This window comes from Ostreococcus tauri (assembly GCF_000214015.3).
Source record: "Ostreococcus tauri WGS project CAID00000000 data, contig chromosome 14, whole genome shotgun sequence".
Lineage (NCBI taxonomy): Eukaryota > Viridiplantae > Chlorophyta > Mamiellophyceae > Mamiellales > Bathycoccaceae > Ostreococcus > Ostreococcus tauri.
Genome location: NC_014439.2, coordinates 59578 through 74060, shown reverse-complemented (window position 1 = coordinate 74060; position 14483 = coordinate 59578). Strand labels below are relative to the sequence as shown.

Genomic DNA, 14483 nt, shown 5'->3' with positions numbered 1-14483 from the left:
TCGTCGCGTGGTTGCCGGCGTGGGGCGTGCCGGCGACGTACGGCGTCGCGGCGACGTACGTGTTGGCGGACACGGTTGACAAGGGGCTGAAGCGTTGGAAGCAGGCGGAGGGCGACGACGATCGATTGAACCAAGCCGTCGGGGTCGCCACGGAAACGGTGACGTGGCAGATGCTCGCGAGCGTGTTCTGGCCGGGGTCGTTCATTCGCGTCGTCGTGGCGTCGACGAACTTGGCGTTGGCGAAGGCTGATACGTCGGCGTTCGAGGCGCTCGCGGCGCAAGGGATCGACGTCGAGAAGATCTTGCCGACTCTCTTCGGTCTCGCCGCGATTCCGTTCATCGTGAAGCCGATCGATACCACCGTAGACGCGGCGGGTGAGGTGTCGTTCGGTAAGGCGATCCAAGGCAAGATGGAAGGCGCTTCCGACTGGGCCGTCGGCGCCGCCGTCATGGCCGCGTGCTTGGCCGTGCCCCCGACGCTCTTCAGCCTCGCGGGCTTCATCAACGACGCCGCGGGCGTCGTTCCGTTGGAGTAGACGAATTAAGTCATTGAAATCAACACATCATTCATTCGCACTAACAAATATTTGTGAACGAAAAAGCGTCGGCTCTCTATGTGCTAAGATGTTTCTGGTGCTTCGTCACGCCAAGACGACGTCTGACTTCTTGCCCGTGCCCGCCTTACCCATCTTGATCGTCTCGCCCTCGATCTCCTTCCTCTTGTAGTAGTGCGGCGCGATTTCGACGAGCCACTCGGGTTTGATCTCGATCACCTGTCTCATGTACTCCTTGGACGTATACACGAGCTCAAAGTACACGACCCATCGAGGAAGCTCTTTCGCGAGTCCGCTCGAGGGGTGGATCGCCACCGTTTGCGGATTTTTCACCGTGCGATAGCTCCCGTTCTTTTGCAGCTTGGCCGTGTGATAGAAGAAGCCACTCGTGATGCACTTCTTGATGCCGTCGATGTCGTTTGGATTGGACGAGGGCTCGATTTCGACGCGCTCGAGAAGCTTTTCGAGTTGCTCTCGGATGTCCCGCGCCGTCTTCATCGTTCGCTGCTGCACGAAATTTTCGTAACACCAAGTCACGGAAAAATCGGCGTCGCGCCAAGAGTTGTACACGTTTAAGAGTGCGATGTGATCACCGGGATTGCCGATGTGAAACGCTTTGTGCGCGTGATCGGCGAGCTGTAGTTTGTCTTTCGGGCGATAGAACACGGCGTTGCCGCAAGACAGCATACAGCATATCGTCATGACTTCATCGCTCACCTTGTACTTGTCGCTCGCGCAGAGCGTCTTGGAGAGCATTGGGTCGAGGGGGAACTCGGCCATCTTACGTCCGAGCTTTGTGAGCTCACCGCGGTCATTCAGCGCGCCGAGAGCGTACAACTGTTCGAGCGCTCGCAGGAGCGTCTCCGCGGGCGGGGGGTCCATGAAATCAAAGTTCATCAGGTCATTGATCCCGAGCGATTTGAGCATGAGTACGACGTTCCCAAGGTTTGTCCGTTGAATCTCCGGCACCGTGTTCGGGTCGAGCTCGTTTTGGAAGCTCCACGCCGTGTACAGACGGAAACATTTACCCGCCGAGGTACGACCGGCGCGACCGGCGCGCTGCAACGCGCTCGCCTGCGACGTCGGTGTGACGACGAGAGATTCCATACCGGTGCGCGGATTATAGCTCTTCTGCTTGCAAAACCCAGGATCGATGACGTACTTGATGCCATCAATCGTGAGCGACGTCTCGGCGATGTTCGTCGCCAAGACAACCTTGCGCGCGCCTTTGGGTGGATCCTCAAAAATCTTCGCCTGTAAATCGCTCGGAAGTGAAGAATATATCGGGGCGATGATGAGTTCTGGCGGTTTCTTCTCCATCTCATGGATTCTCGTCTTCAGAAGCTCTTCGATGTTTTCAATCTCCTCCTGACCGGTGCAAAATACCAAGATGTCGCCCTCTGGTTGCGTCAGGTGAATTTGTAAGATGGTCACCACGGACGCGTCGACGTAATCAGCCTCGGGCTGTTGAGTGTACAAGATGTCGACCGGGAACCTACGACCTGGAATCCTAAAGATTGGCGCAAAATCAAAATACTCGCTGAACTTTTCTGCGTCGAGCGTGGCGGAGGATATCAAAAGTTTGATCTCTGGACGGAAGCGAGCAATGTCCTTGACGAGACCGAAGAGCACGTCCGTGTGCAGGGTGCGCTCGTGCGCTTCGTCCACCATCATCACCGCATACGAAGAGAGATCGGGCTCGCCTAGAAATTCGCGCAAAAGCATACCGTCCGTCATGTACTTGAGTCGAGTCTTGTCGTTTGTGCAATCCTCGAAACGAATCGAGTAACCCACTTCGTGTCCAAGCTTGACCCCAGCCTCTTCGGCGACGCGCGCCGCGACAGACATCGCGGCGACGCGTCTCGGCTGTGTGCATCCAATCTTTTGCGTCTTCCCACCGAAGCCAGCCTCCCACATGTATTGAGGAATCTGCGTCGTTTTGCCCGAACCGGTTTCGCCGACGATGACGACGACTTGATGATCCTCGACAGCCTTGATGAGACCATCGCGATATGGGAAAATCGGCAGCGATTTACGATCTGCTTCGATCTTCGCCCGCTTTCCAAGCTTCCCTGCCAACGCCAGCTTCGTGCGCTTCTCCTCATCCATCTCGCTCTCGTCGCTCCGATCGGAGACGTCGTCGCCGTCGCTCTCATCGGATACGCCGTCTCCCGCCATGATTTCATCCTTAATGAACTTGATCTGATCGTCGTACAGGAGATCGTACTGCTTCTCCTCTGTCTTTTTATTTTTCGCCCCGAACTGCGTCTGCGCTTGCTTCACCTGATGCGCCTCCCATCGATCCTGATCCTTGAACGGGTTGGCGTCGTCCTCCGGATCCGGCTCCTTGTACCGCTGTCTCGCGACGGCGAACCGCTCGTTCATCGATTTAGGCTTGTTCGGATCGTCATACGCCGTGGGAATTTGATACCGCTCCTCCAGCGCCTCGTTAATGCTATTGATCTGTTCCATCGCGAGCTCGTACACCTTTTTCCTCTTCTCGAGATCCGCCCGTTGTTCCTCAGTCACGTCTTGGCCTTCGTAAAAGTACTCCGTCTCACGAATCGATTCCTTGAGTTCTTCGAGTTTTTGGAGTTCGCGCTTCTTCAAGTACTCCTGTCTCGACACCTTACGAAGCTCCGGAACGAGATCCATGCGCTGCGCATCGCTCTCGAGACGCGCCCCTCGTCGTTCCGCCTCGGCGCGCTCCGCCTCGCTCGGCTCTCGCTCATTCACCTTTTTCGTCTTCGCCGCATCCCTCGCCCGCAACCGTTCCTCAAACGCATCCCGCTCCCGCGCATCCTCCTCCATCTCCCGTCGCCGCGTCGTCTCCTCGCTCTCGCTCTCCGGCGTCGTCTCCGCGTCGTCGTCCCGCGTCCCCCGCGCCCGCCCGAGCGCGACCCGCCGCGTCGCCGCCGCCACCGCGTCCTCCTCGCTCGACCCCCCGTCATCCACCGCCCGTCGCCGCAGCTTCTTCCCACGTTTCTCCGCGCGCCGTCGCCCTCGAGACACCGTCGCGTCGTCGTTCTCCGAGCTCGACGGCGTCGCCTCCACGAGCGCGTACGCGTCCGCCGCCGCGAATGATGATCCAGCCGCCGCCGCCACCACCGCCCTCGGCGCCCGCTCGCGCGCGTCTCGCCCGTCGCGACCGCACGCGCACACGCGCTCGGCGAACGCGCGCGCGCCGTCGTCGCTCGAGAGCCCGGCGTGGACGAGCTCGGTGGTCAACGCGTGTGGATTGAAATCAACCCTCGACGCCGCGTCCGCGACGAAGGACTCGAGCGCGCGCGCGGACATCCCGAGGAGGTCGTGGAGGCCGTCTCGGATGACGTCGTCGAGCGTCATCGCGCCCGCGACGCGACGGGCGGTGGCGATGGGCGTTTTCATGGATGTCATCAATGCATGATTTCATCACTTCGACGCATCGAACGCGTCAGTCGCCGCGGCATCGCGCGCGCGACGGAACGCCGCGCGCCTGACGATCGTGAACGGACGCGCGATGACGTCGCGCGCGCGCGCGGGCCCGGTCGTCCAGCGCATCGCGAGGAATCGCGTTTTTGGCGATGACGTGAAAGCCTCGCGAAGAACGTCGCGAGTGACGCCCGCGAGGGACGCGCGGGCGCGCGCGACGGCGCTGGAGATTGTCGATCACGCGTTGGAGACGCACGGTGATCGAATCGCGATCGCGTTCAGCGGGGCGGAGGACGTGGCGGTGATTCAGTACGCGGCGCTCACGGGACGGGGGTTTCGCGTGTTCTCGCTGGACACGGGACGGTTGAACCCGGAGACGTACGAGCTGTTCGATGCGGTGGAGAAACACTTTGGAATAAAGATTGAGTACTGTTTTCCAGACGCGGATGCGGTGAAGGCGCTGGTGAATGAAAAGGGGATGTTTTCGTTTTACGAGGATGGACACAAGGAGTGCTGCGGCGTGCGCAAGGTGCAGCCGTTGCGGGCAAAGCTGGCGACGTTGGACGCGTGGATGACGGGACAGAGGAAGGATCAGAGCCCGGGGACGAGGAACGCGGTGCCGGCGTCGCAGGTCGATCCGGTGTTCGTCGGTGCGAAGGGAGGCGAGGGGAGTTTGATGAAGTACAATCCGCTCACGGATATGACGTCGACCGAGGTTTGGGATTTCTTGCGCGTCATGGGCACGCCCGTGAACGCTTTGCACGAGCGAGGGTACGTCTCGATCGGTTGTGCGCCGTGCACTCGCGCCGTACTCCCGGGACAGCAAGAGCGCGAGGGTCGATGGTGGTGGGAAGACGCCGCGTCCAAGGAGTGCGGATTGCACAGCGGCAACGTATCCGACGAGGCGAAGAAGACGCAAGAGGATCGCGAAGCGACGGAGGAGGACATCTTCGAGCACGAACTCGTACGCGCGCTCTCGCACGACCAGATCGCGGCGTTGCGGGATGAAAAGACGCACGCGGAGACGACGCTCGCCGTGCTCTACGCCCCGTGGTGTCCGCACTGCCAACGCATGGTCGACGGCTATGAAACCGCGGCGGAGCGCCTCACGCCGAACGGGATCACGTTCGCCAAATTCCGCGCCGATCGCGACGAAAAGGAGTGGGCCAAGGAAAACCTATCCCTCAACTCGTTCCCGACCGTTCTCCTGTTCCCCAAGGGTCGATCCGGATACATCAAGCTCGGGAGCGAGCGCAGGGACGCGGACTCGTTGCGAATCTTCATCGAGAGCGTCTGTGGAAAAATATGAGACGCCACGGCGCCAGACGACGCGTTCTCGACGCATATTTATCAATACATCTCCCCCCTACGACGCACGCGAACGATGAACGATCGCGCCACCGAGCCGCGTCGGCGTCTCTTTCGCGTCCCCAGTCTCCGCCTCGCCCCCGTCCCGCGCGGCGCCTCCGCGCGGCCGCGTCCGCCATGGGACTCACCGCCTCCTCCCTCAACCTCACCCAGTACGACATCGAGGACGTCCAGCAACACTGCGACGGGAAGTTCACGTCGAGAGAGATCCAGGCCCTGTACGCGCGATTCCGATCGTTGGACAAGAGACACAAAGGATTCCTCACCGAGGATGAATTAATGGCCATCCCCGAGCTCGCCATCTCCCCGCTCGCGCCGAGAATCGTGCAGATGTTTCAAAATCAAAACTTTAAGGATTTCGTGAAAATGTTAAGCGCGCTCTCACCGAGAGCGAGTCGGGACGATCGCTTGCGCTTCATGTTTCAGTGCCACGACGTCGACCGGGACGGCGAAATCGCGCGAAGCGATTTAGAAACCATGACTCGACATCTCGTGGGATCGAGCGTGTCCGAGGAAGACTTCAACGCGTTAATACACCGAGCGTTTGAGGATTTACGGGCGATGCGCGCCGAGCGCGCGGACGCGCGCGAGGGGTCCGCGCGCGGCGTCGCCTTTGACGAGTTCCGACGCGCCCTCTCCGCGGTCGATCGCACCTTACCCACCGTGCGCGTCCCCGTGGACGACGACGCGTGAGCGCCGTCGCGCGCGCTTCGGCGGCGTCGGCCGTGGACGAAGCGAGAGCCCATTGAAACCACCCGCGCGCGGCGGCGTCGCCGCTGTCATACATCCCAGACTGTTCGCCCACACGCATGTCGACACATCCCGACGCCCACGCCTCGCGCTCGGCGTCGCGATGCCGCGCGCGACGCCGCGCATCGGGTTCGACGTCATCGCGCGCGCGTCGGGATGCGTCGACGCGCGACGCGCTCGACGCGCGCGCGCGTGGCGTCCGCGCGCGTCCGCCGGCGGCGGCGACGACGACGCCGCGCGCGCGGACGACGGCGACGACGTCGCGGATGTCGTGCGCACCGCGCGCGCGGGCGTGGGTGGGATCGAATGGGCGACGACGTCCACGCGGGAAGACGCGCGCGACGGGGCGACGACGGCGGCGCGCGTGTGCATCGTGGGATGCGGGCCGGGAGACCCGGGTCTGTTAACCTTGCGGGCGTTTCAGTTGATGCGTCGGGCGGACGTGGTGTTGTACGATAGATTGGTGTCGAATGAGATATTAAACCTGGTGCGAACAGAGGCGAGGATGGTGTACGTCGGGAAGCGCGCGGGATTTCACACGCGGACGCAAGAGGAGATACACGCGCTGTTGTCGGCGTTCGCCGAGCGCGGGGCGCTCATTTTGAGGTTAAAGGGCGGCGATCCGTTGGTATTCGGACGCGGTGGCGAAGAGTTTGAGTTTCTACGGGAGAAGAATCCGGACGTGCGGGTGGAGGTCGTTCCGGGCATCACCGCGGCGTCGGGCGTGGGGAGCGAGCTCGGGATTCCGCTCACGCATCGAGGCGTCGCGACGTCGGTGCGATTGCTCACGGGTCATTTACGAGAGGGCGCGCGCGAGCGCGGCGAAGACCCGGTGGATTTCGCGGTGACGAGCGCGGATGCGGACACGACTTTGGTCGTCTACATGGGTCTCGGCACGCTTCCTCGATTGAGCGAAAAACTCATCGAGAGCGGTTTCCCTCGCGACGCGCCCGCGGTGGCCGTCGAGCGCGGGACCACGGTTGACGAACGCCGTGTGTTCAGCTCGATAGAGCACCTCCCCGAAGCCGCGCGCGAGTGCGAGTTGGTCTCCCCGACGTTGATCATCATCGGCAAGACGTGCGTCCTGAGTCCGCACTGGCCTTACGCCGCGGGCGTCCGCGTCGGCGTCGACGGCGTCCCGCGTTGGATCGCGTCCAGCGGCAGCGTCCGCGCCCCCGAGGATCTCAACGACTGGCGCGCGTGGCTCGACGTCGATCTTACCTGTACGCGTCACGAATCACCCGCGAAAGTCATTCACGCCGACGGTATTTTGTAATCCAAATCGCTCGCCCGCGAACGCGCGCGCGAGACGCCAACCCTCCTCACACGTCCGCGCGCGATGGCTGAGGACGACGCCGCCGTGCGCGAACCGCTCGATCTCATACGGCTCGCCCTGGACGAGCGCGTGTACGTCAAGCTCAGGGGTGATCGCGAGGCCAGAGGGCGCTTACACGTGCGTGCGACGACGACGACGACGACGACGATGCGATTTTTTTTGTTTTCCACCAATCCAACGCGTGACTGACGACGACGACGACGACGACGCGCTCGCGATGCGCGCAGGCGTACGATCAACACCTGAATATGATCCTCGGTGAGGTGGAGGAGACGATCACGAGCACGGAGACGGACGAGGAGACGTTCGAAGAGTTTACGAAGACGACGAAGCGACGCGTCCCGTACTTGTTCATTCGAGGCGACGCGGTGACCCTGGTGTCGCCGCCGTTGAGGAATTGAGGCGATGATTTTGTAATGGGTACGCGGTGTTCTAGGTAGTCGAATGATTTTTTTGTTACACGCTCTAGGCGAACTCGGCGAGGTACTCCTGGACGGTGAAGGCGCGAGACGTCGGCGTCGCGGCGAGCTTGGCGGCGCGAGCGGCGTCGTAGGACGATTTCAACAGAGCTGCGCCTCGTCGAAGGATACCTCGCGTGGACTTTTCTCGGAACGTATCCGCTTCGCTCGGTGCGTCGAGTCGACGAAGATCGATCGCGAGCGACGTCTCGCGGTGCGCCTGTTGAAGGACGTCGCAAAGCTCCTTCTCCGCCGCTCCGGCGGATTGGCCGGCGGTGAGGAAAATATCGTCGTGATCTTCGTCATCTTCGGCGTTCGTCGCCGTCGAAGCCGCCGCCGCCGCTTGTTGTTCTTTTTCATCTCCTTTCGTCGTCCCCTCAGCGCCGTCCTCCTTCACGCCCATGTCCCAGTACGTCGTCAGACGCGTCGGTCGGCGAGAGAAGGGATCGCCCTCGCCCGTGTTGGCCAATCCCTTCTTCAAGCGCGCGACTTGTTCGGACGCACGCTTGGACAACTTTTCCGAGTTTTGAATCTCATTCTTACGATTGATGTTCGCCAGAGCGTCTTGCGTCGATCCCGATCGCTGTTCGAGCCTCGCTTTGACCTCGCGATCGATCTCCTCCAGTCGTCCTCTGAGTTCCTCCGCCTTTGCGAAATCGTCCTCCGCCTCGGCGTGCGCGATCGCGGTTCGAATCTGTTCCTTCTCAAACAACAGATTGTGTCGAACCCCACCGAGTCTCTCACGCTTTTGAGCCAAGATTTTCGTCACGTCGTCCGTGGTGTATCTGTAGTTTTGCGCCTCCCTCAAGTTTTCGAGCGCCTTTTGAACGTCCTCGCTCGTAATGGGTTTACACCCGGCGTCGCGACAGTGCGCCACCCACTGCGACCACTCGTTGTCTTGCGTCGCCGAGTTTGAAATCTCGGAGATTCTAAACGTCTTCTCGCTCTGGCCCCACTTCAAGACGAGCCACACGTTCGTCGGCGGCTTGTCCTTGACGTACGCGTACGGCTTTAAGGAATATTGCTTGTACTTACCCTCGGCGACGCCGCTGATCTCGACGAGGCGATAGACGTTTTCACCGTGTTTGTTCAATCCAATCCCGACTCGGGTCAAGCATCCGACGACGGCGGATTCAAAAAACGGCTCGGAGATCCAAGACTCGAGTTGATGCCGACGAATCGTGATCGATTCAATCTCCGCCTTGGTCGCGGGTTGATTCTTCGTCGACGAATCGAAATCGTCATCTTCATCCACCACCACCTCCGACGCCCCCCCCCGCTTCGGTTTCTTCGTCACCATCTTCCCGTCCCCCACGCGCGCGTCGTCGTCGGAATAATACTCCGCCGCCGCCTCCGCGTCGTCCTCCTCCGAGTCGTCGCCGAAGACGCGTCGCTTGCGTTCCCTCCGCGATCGTTCCTCCGCCAGTTTTTCCAACGCCGTGCGCGCCCCCGTGCGTTGGTCGCTCACCGATCGCTTCGATCGCGCCGCCATCTCCATGATCCGTCGTCGCGATTCGATCGCCCGGCGTCGCTCCGAGCGCTCCAACATCATCGTCTCTCGCTCGAGCTCCGTCATCGCGCGTAATCGCGCGCGATCGTCTTCGTCACCCATTAAATCATCATCCAGGCCGTCGCCGTGCGGGTCATTCGGGTCGTACGCGACGACGTCGACGTCGTCCACGTCCTCGTCGTCGCCGTTCGCCATCGCGCGCGCGCGTGGTCGTGAAGACGCGCGGGGACGGGGACGGGACGAGGGTTCGAGCCCGGCGCCGGGAACACCCGTAAGTTTTGCGACATCTTTTCGGGGAGATTTTGGGGTTGAAAATTAACACCAGTGTATGCATATATCCACGGTTCTGTGGCCCAATGGATAAGGCGCCGGTCTACGGTATGGACCGAGACCACACACGTTCCGTCGAACGAAGCGTTCGAGTTGTTAACCGGAGATTCCAGGTTCGATCCCTGGCAGAATCACTTTTGACCATATAATCATCAGAATAAACCCATTACAAAAGTTATCGTCCACCGCTGACTCTGTCGCGGTAACTCCGCTTGTAGCAAGCGTCGCACACGCGTCCACCGCTGACTCTGTCGCGGTAACTCCGCTTCCCTCGAGAAACCGCATGCGAGCATAGCGCGCACGTGAACGGTGGTTGTTTTGCGAGTAAAGTGATTTGGTAGCATCTTGCGCACATATAAAAATGTTTCTCCCGCGGCGTCGGGTCGCACGGCGCGTTCGAGCGCGTACGATATATAATGACGCGCGGTTATATTACTAACTATGATCACGGGTGACCCGACCTCGATGTATTACTTCGTGTACAGTTTCACGGTGCGATCGAAGCAGCCGATGATTAAGGCGTCGTCGGCGGCGACGTCGCAGCACGTGATTTTCGTCGCGCCGCTACCGGTACATACGACGATTTTTTTGTTCAACGAAAAATCTCGAGCGTCGTACGCGTTCACGGTGCCGTCGTAACTCGCGGAGAGTAAAAAGGCGCCGTTTGGTGCGTACCGAACCTGACTGATCAAGTTTTCGTGATTCGCCATCGTGTACACGCACTCGTTCGCGCGTCTCAAATCCCACGCCTTGGCCGTGTTGTCGCCGCTTCCGGTGACGATGTGCGTGCCGTTTGGATGGAAGTCACAACTCAAGATTTGTTTCACGTGTCCCCTGAGCGGGTTTCCGATCGCCCGACCGATTCGCAGATCCCACACGCGACCGACGGCGTCTAGACCGACGCTCGCCGCCAAGCCGCCGTCGGGGTGAAACGCCACGTCGTACACCTCCTTCGCGTGACCTTCCTGACACAGAAGTTCGTCCCCGGTCTCGACGTTCCACAGTCGCCACGTCGCGTCGAATCCGGCGGTGGCGACGTATCGCGCTCCGCTCGGATGGAAGGCAATATTTCCGCACCGCGCGGCGTGTCGACCCTTGAGCTCTCGCGCGCGAGAGCCATCGTTCGCGTTCCAAATCGCCGCAGTCCCGTCGGCGTGCGCGGTGGCGATCACGTTCGCGACCGCGTCCACGCCCGTGATTCTGTGATCGGTGCATCTGATGACGAGCTCGGACGTCATCCGTCCCGTGGGCGCGTCGATTTTCCACACACGCGCCTCGCCGCTCCAACTCCCCGTCACCGCCCTGCGCCCGTCGTCGAACGCGCGCGCGCACGCGATCGGCCGCGTATCATCCCCAATCTCACTGCATTGCGCCGCGAATCCCGAGGTGGAGGCGACGATGGCGTCCAGCGTCTTCGCTAAACCTCTCGCGTCGGCGTTTCTCACCCGTTCCTCTCGCACGCGCTTCGCCGCGCGCGGCAGCGAAAACTCCGCCATCGCCACTCGACACTCCAGCAGTCCCTTGACACCCTCGGTAAAAAATGTCTCCCTCTGTCGTCCTCGCTCCGGCGCGCCGTCCGCGTCCATGGCGTCGTCCTCCGCGTCCGCGCCGCCGCGTTCGAGTTCGCCCCCGTCCGCCGCGTCCAACGCCGCGAGGATCCCTCGCAGGCGCTCGCGCCGATCACCCTCGCGCTCACCGAACAGCGTCACCGGCTCACCGCGCCTGCGCAGCTCGGCCCGCGTCGCCGCGTCGTTCGTCGGCACCGTCGTCGCTCGTAGTTTTCGTCTCGACTCAAATTTCTCCACAATCTCTCGTCGCCGCGCCACCGCGCGCGCCATCGCGCTCGTCGACGCGTCGTCCGCCGCGTCCACCATCGCCGCCGCCGTCGTCGCGCACCGCGTCGGTCGACGGCGTCGGCGTCGAGAGATGTCGGCATCGAGGTCCATCGAGGCGTGGTTTTCATCGCCATCGAGCGCATCGCGCGTCCCTGGCGCCACCGCGCGACGCGTCGACGGCCTCGACGATGGACCGCGAGCTCGAACGCGACGCCGCGGACGCCGCCGCGCGCGCGCGGGCGCTGGAGGAGATACACGGCGCGCTGAGCTCGCTGCGCGTGCGCGATGTCGACGCGGCGGCGGCGGCGGATGAAAACGACGACGACGACGACGACGCGTGGGACGACGACCGCGGGTGGACGGCGAGCGAAGACGACGTCGATGACGTCGGTGATGCCCTCGATGCGCTGGACGCGCTGGACGACGTGGCGGCGCATCGGGGGGATGGACGGGGACCGACGCGCGGGACGCCGGGCGGGGCGGCGCGGGCGCTCACGCGGGCGGCGAACGGAGGCGGTCGGCGGTGGACGGGACGACCGAACGGTGGTGAGGGGGTGCGGATGAAAAATACTCCGTCGGGGTCGTCGAAGCGACCGGTGGGGGGACGTTTGGATAAGGCGCAAAAGGCGCTTCCGGGAACGTCGGCGAGCGAGCAAAAAGTGCGAAACGCATTCAAGGAACATCAGCGGAAAGAGTCGAAGAACGCTTCACTGAATAAAGATAAAGAAGATAGAGCGACCGTGGAGCAAGCGTTGGATCCTCGAACGATGCTGATCCTTTTCAAGATGCTGAGCAGGGAGACGTTTACGGAGATTCACGGGTGCGTCTCCACCGGGAAAGAGGCAAACGTGTATCACGCGCGAAAAGTTTCGCCGGATTCGCCCGCGGTGGACTTCGCGGTGAAGGTGTACAAGACCTCGATCTTGGTCTTTAAAGATCGTGATCGATACGTCAGCGGTGATTGGCGATGGAGAAACGGGTACAGTAAGAAGAATCCGAGGAAAATGGTGCAGACGTGGGCGGAGAAGGAGATGCGAAACCTCATTCGTCTCAAGGAGTCCGGCTTGCGCGTGCCAAAGGTGGAGATGCTGCGCTCGCACGTGTTGGTGATGGAATTCATTGGGACCGACGATGGCGTCGCCGCGCCGCGTTTGCGCGACGCCGCGCCTGGGATTTCAACTAAGAAGATGCGCTCGCTCTTCACCGAGCTCATCGTCGACGTGCGCTGGATGTATCAAAAGTGCCGCTTGGTGCACGCGGACTTGAGCGAGTACAACTTGCTCTTCCACGACGGACACATATGGATCATCGACGTTTCGCAATCCGTCGATCAAGACCACCCCAGGTGCTTGGAGTTCTTACGCGAGGACTTACTTCACGTGATTCAGTTTTTCGCCAAGCGCGACGTCGCGGTGCCGACGGTTCGCGAACTCTTTGATTTCGTCGTCGATCCTGCGATTAACGACGAAAACATGGAGGCCGTCTTGGAAGCTCTGAGCGAATCCGCGGAGTCCCACGCCGTTGAGCTGAAAAAGGTGAACGCGCAGTTGAACGCGCTGAACTCGCACGATCCCGACTCGATTCCAGAGGAGGCGATGAACGATCCGACGCTTCTCGAGCGCGCCGCCGAGGCGGAGATCCGCGCTAATGTGTTTCATCAGGCGTTCATTCCGCGCGCACTCGACGAGGTTGACACGTTCGAGCGCGATCAGCGTCGGCTGAAACAGGGCGACGGCGAGTCCGAGGGGATTTATTACCAAACCATCACCGGAATGGCGGACGATTTGAGCGGCGTGCGCACGACGCCGATGCTCATATCGAAGCGTCTCGAGGTCGTGGACGAGGACGAGGAGTCCGAGGACGGCGATGACGAAACAGACGAGGATGTGGATATGGAAGATGGGGAAGACGCGTCCGGGGACGAAGACGACCCGGAACGTCGTTTCAGAAAGGAACCCGTCGACAAGGAAGCCGCCAAGGCGGCTCGCAAGGCGGCGGCCAAGGCGCAGAAAGCCGCCGCCGCGGAGAAGCGAAAGACGAAGATCCCCAAGCACGTCAAGAAGGCGAAGACAAAGAAGGCGAAGAAGTAGAGCATTGTTGTAAACTATAGCGTAGACTACCTACCGGTGCGTGCCTAGAGTGAATATAATTATGCCTAGAGTTTGGATTTGCACGCGGAAACAAAATCTCGAGGTGAGCGTCGCTCCACGAGCGCCCTGAAATCTACATACGGCGTCATCCCGTCCTCGCGTCTGGACGTTTCCGTTAATTTAATCGTTTCGCCGTTGTACACGGCGCGGACACCGATGGTATCGTCGTTCATACGCCACGTCTCGAAGATCAACGCGCTGCACACGCGCGGCCACTCGCGAAGCGACCCAAACGCCGGTTCGTCGAGCGCGGCGAAGAGCGCTATGATGGTCGAGTCGTGTCCTGCGTACAACGTCAGTTTTACCGGAGACTCGCGAGTCATCTCGTCCGCAATCTCTCGCAAAAGCGAGGTCCCGATGAGGCGCTTGGCGTCGGCGCGCGTGAACGCGTCGAAATATCTACGCTCCATGAGACGCGTTAACTCACCGACGTCGTCCACGCTCACCCCTTGAGGGAGCGCCAATCCGTGGCTCACCCTGCACTGTAAGGGGTCCCACACGTGGGAGAGACCGGCGGGCCTTCCCTCGGGCCGCTCGCGCGTCATCGCGTCCCGCAACTTTCGAAGCGTCTCGAATCCGCGTCTCGCGAAAATAGCGTCGTCCTCCGCGAGCTCTTTCTCCCTTTGTCCGTCGAAAAACACGTTCAAGGCCTCACACGCATTTCCTGGTTTCGGAAACATCGTCTCAAGCGCCTTCTCTCGAACCTCAATCGAAACATTGGCTTCGACGTCTCGCCCGTCCGGCCACGCGCCTCGCGCGACGGCGCGCGCGCTCGCCGCGC

At 61.3% G+C, this 14483-nt stretch overlaps 11 protein-coding genes across 11 annotated transcripts; 7 read left to right on the top strand and 4 right to left on the bottom strand.

The window, feature by feature from the left end:
- OT_ostta14g00380 (Mitochondrial 18kDa protein) lies at positions 1-536 on the top strand (the record flags this gene model as incomplete). The annotated part of the gene is made up of 1 exon (XM_022982494.1): positions 1-536. A coding segment is annotated over one exon (536 nt), but the record flags the coding sequence as incomplete, so codon positions are not given.
- A 105-nt stretch (positions 537-641) lies between these two features.
- On the bottom strand, positions 642-3899 carry OT_ostta14g00370 (Helicase, C-terminal; the record flags this gene model as incomplete). The annotated part of the gene is made up of 1 exon (XM_003082790.2): positions 642-3899. The coding sequence occupies one exon, from the start codon at positions 3897-3899 to the stop codon at positions 642-644; it is 3258 nt and encodes a 1085-aa protein (XP_003082838.2).
- A 154-nt stretch (positions 3900-4053) lies between these two features.
- On the top strand, positions 4054-5274 carry OT_ostta14g00360 (Thioredoxin, conserved site; the record flags this gene model as incomplete). The annotated part of the gene is made up of 1 exon (XM_003082788.2): positions 4054-5274. One exon carries the CDS (start codon positions 4054-4056, stop codon positions 5272-5274), a length of 1221 nt encoding a protein of 406 aa, XP_003082836.2.
- Positions 5275-5450: 176 nt separating this feature from the next.
- On the top strand, positions 5451-6026 carry OT_ostta14g00350 (EF-Hand 1, calcium-binding site; the record flags this gene model as incomplete). Its single annotated transcript, XM_003082787.1, has 1 exon — positions 5451-6026. The coding sequence occupies one exon, from the start codon at positions 5451-5453 to the stop codon at positions 6024-6026; it is 576 nt and encodes a 191-aa protein (XP_003082835.1).
- Positions 6027-6186: 160 nt separating this feature from the next.
- On the top strand, positions 6187-7359 carry OT_ostta14g00340 (Uroporphyrin-III C-methyltransferase; the record flags this gene model as incomplete). The annotated part of the gene is made up of 1 exon (XM_022982493.1): positions 6187-7359. One exon carries the CDS (start codon positions 6187-6189, stop codon positions 7357-7359), a length of 1173 nt encoding a protein of 390 aa, XP_022841275.1.
- Positions 7360-7422: 63 nt separating this feature from the next.
- Positions 7423-7820, top strand: OT_ostta14g00330 (Ribonucleoprotein LSM domain,eukaryotic/archaea-type; the record flags this gene model as incomplete). Its single annotated transcript, XM_003082786.2, has 2 exons — positions 7423-7536; positions 7647-7820. The coding sequence occupies 2 exons, from the start codon at positions 7423-7425 to the stop codon at positions 7818-7820; spliced, it is 288 nt and encodes a 95-aa protein (XP_003082834.2).
- Positions 7821-7884: 64 nt separating this feature from the next.
- Positions 7885-9582, bottom strand: OT_ostta14g00320 (Plus-3; the record flags this gene model as incomplete). Its single annotated transcript, XM_003082785.2, has 1 exon — positions 7885-9582. The coding sequence occupies one exon, from the start codon at positions 9580-9582 to the stop codon at positions 7885-7887; it is 1698 nt and encodes a 565-aa protein (XP_003082833.2).
- A 185-nt stretch (positions 9583-9767) lies between these two features.
- On the top strand, positions 9768-9866 carry OT_ostta14g00310 (Arg_ACG; the record flags this gene model as incomplete). The annotated part of the gene is made up of 1 exon (XM_022982492.1): positions 9768-9866. One exon carries the CDS (start codon positions 9768-9770, stop codon positions 9864-9866), a length of 99 nt encoding a protein of 32 aa, XP_022841407.1.
- A 321-nt stretch (positions 9867-10187) lies between these two features.
- On the bottom strand, positions 10188-11555 carry OT_ostta14g00300 (Splicing factor motif; the record flags this gene model as incomplete). Its single annotated transcript, XM_003082783.1, has 1 exon — positions 10188-11555. The coding sequence occupies one exon, from the start codon at positions 11553-11555 to the stop codon at positions 10188-10190; it is 1368 nt and encodes a 455-aa protein (XP_003082831.1).
- A 185-nt stretch (positions 11556-11740) lies between these two features.
- OT_ostta14g00290 (RIO kinase, conserved site) lies at positions 11741-13642 on the top strand (the record flags this gene model as incomplete). The annotated part of the gene is made up of 1 exon (XM_022982491.1): positions 11741-13642. One exon carries the CDS (start codon positions 11741-11743, stop codon positions 13640-13642), a length of 1902 nt encoding a protein of 633 aa, XP_022841274.1.
- A 65-nt stretch (positions 13643-13707) lies between these two features.
- On the bottom strand, positions 13708-14483 carry OT_ostta14g00280 (Histidine phosphatase superfamily, clade-2; the record flags this gene model as incomplete). Its single annotated transcript, XM_003082780.2, has 1 exon — positions 13708-14483. A coding segment is annotated over one exon (776 nt), but the record flags the coding sequence as incomplete, so codon positions are not given.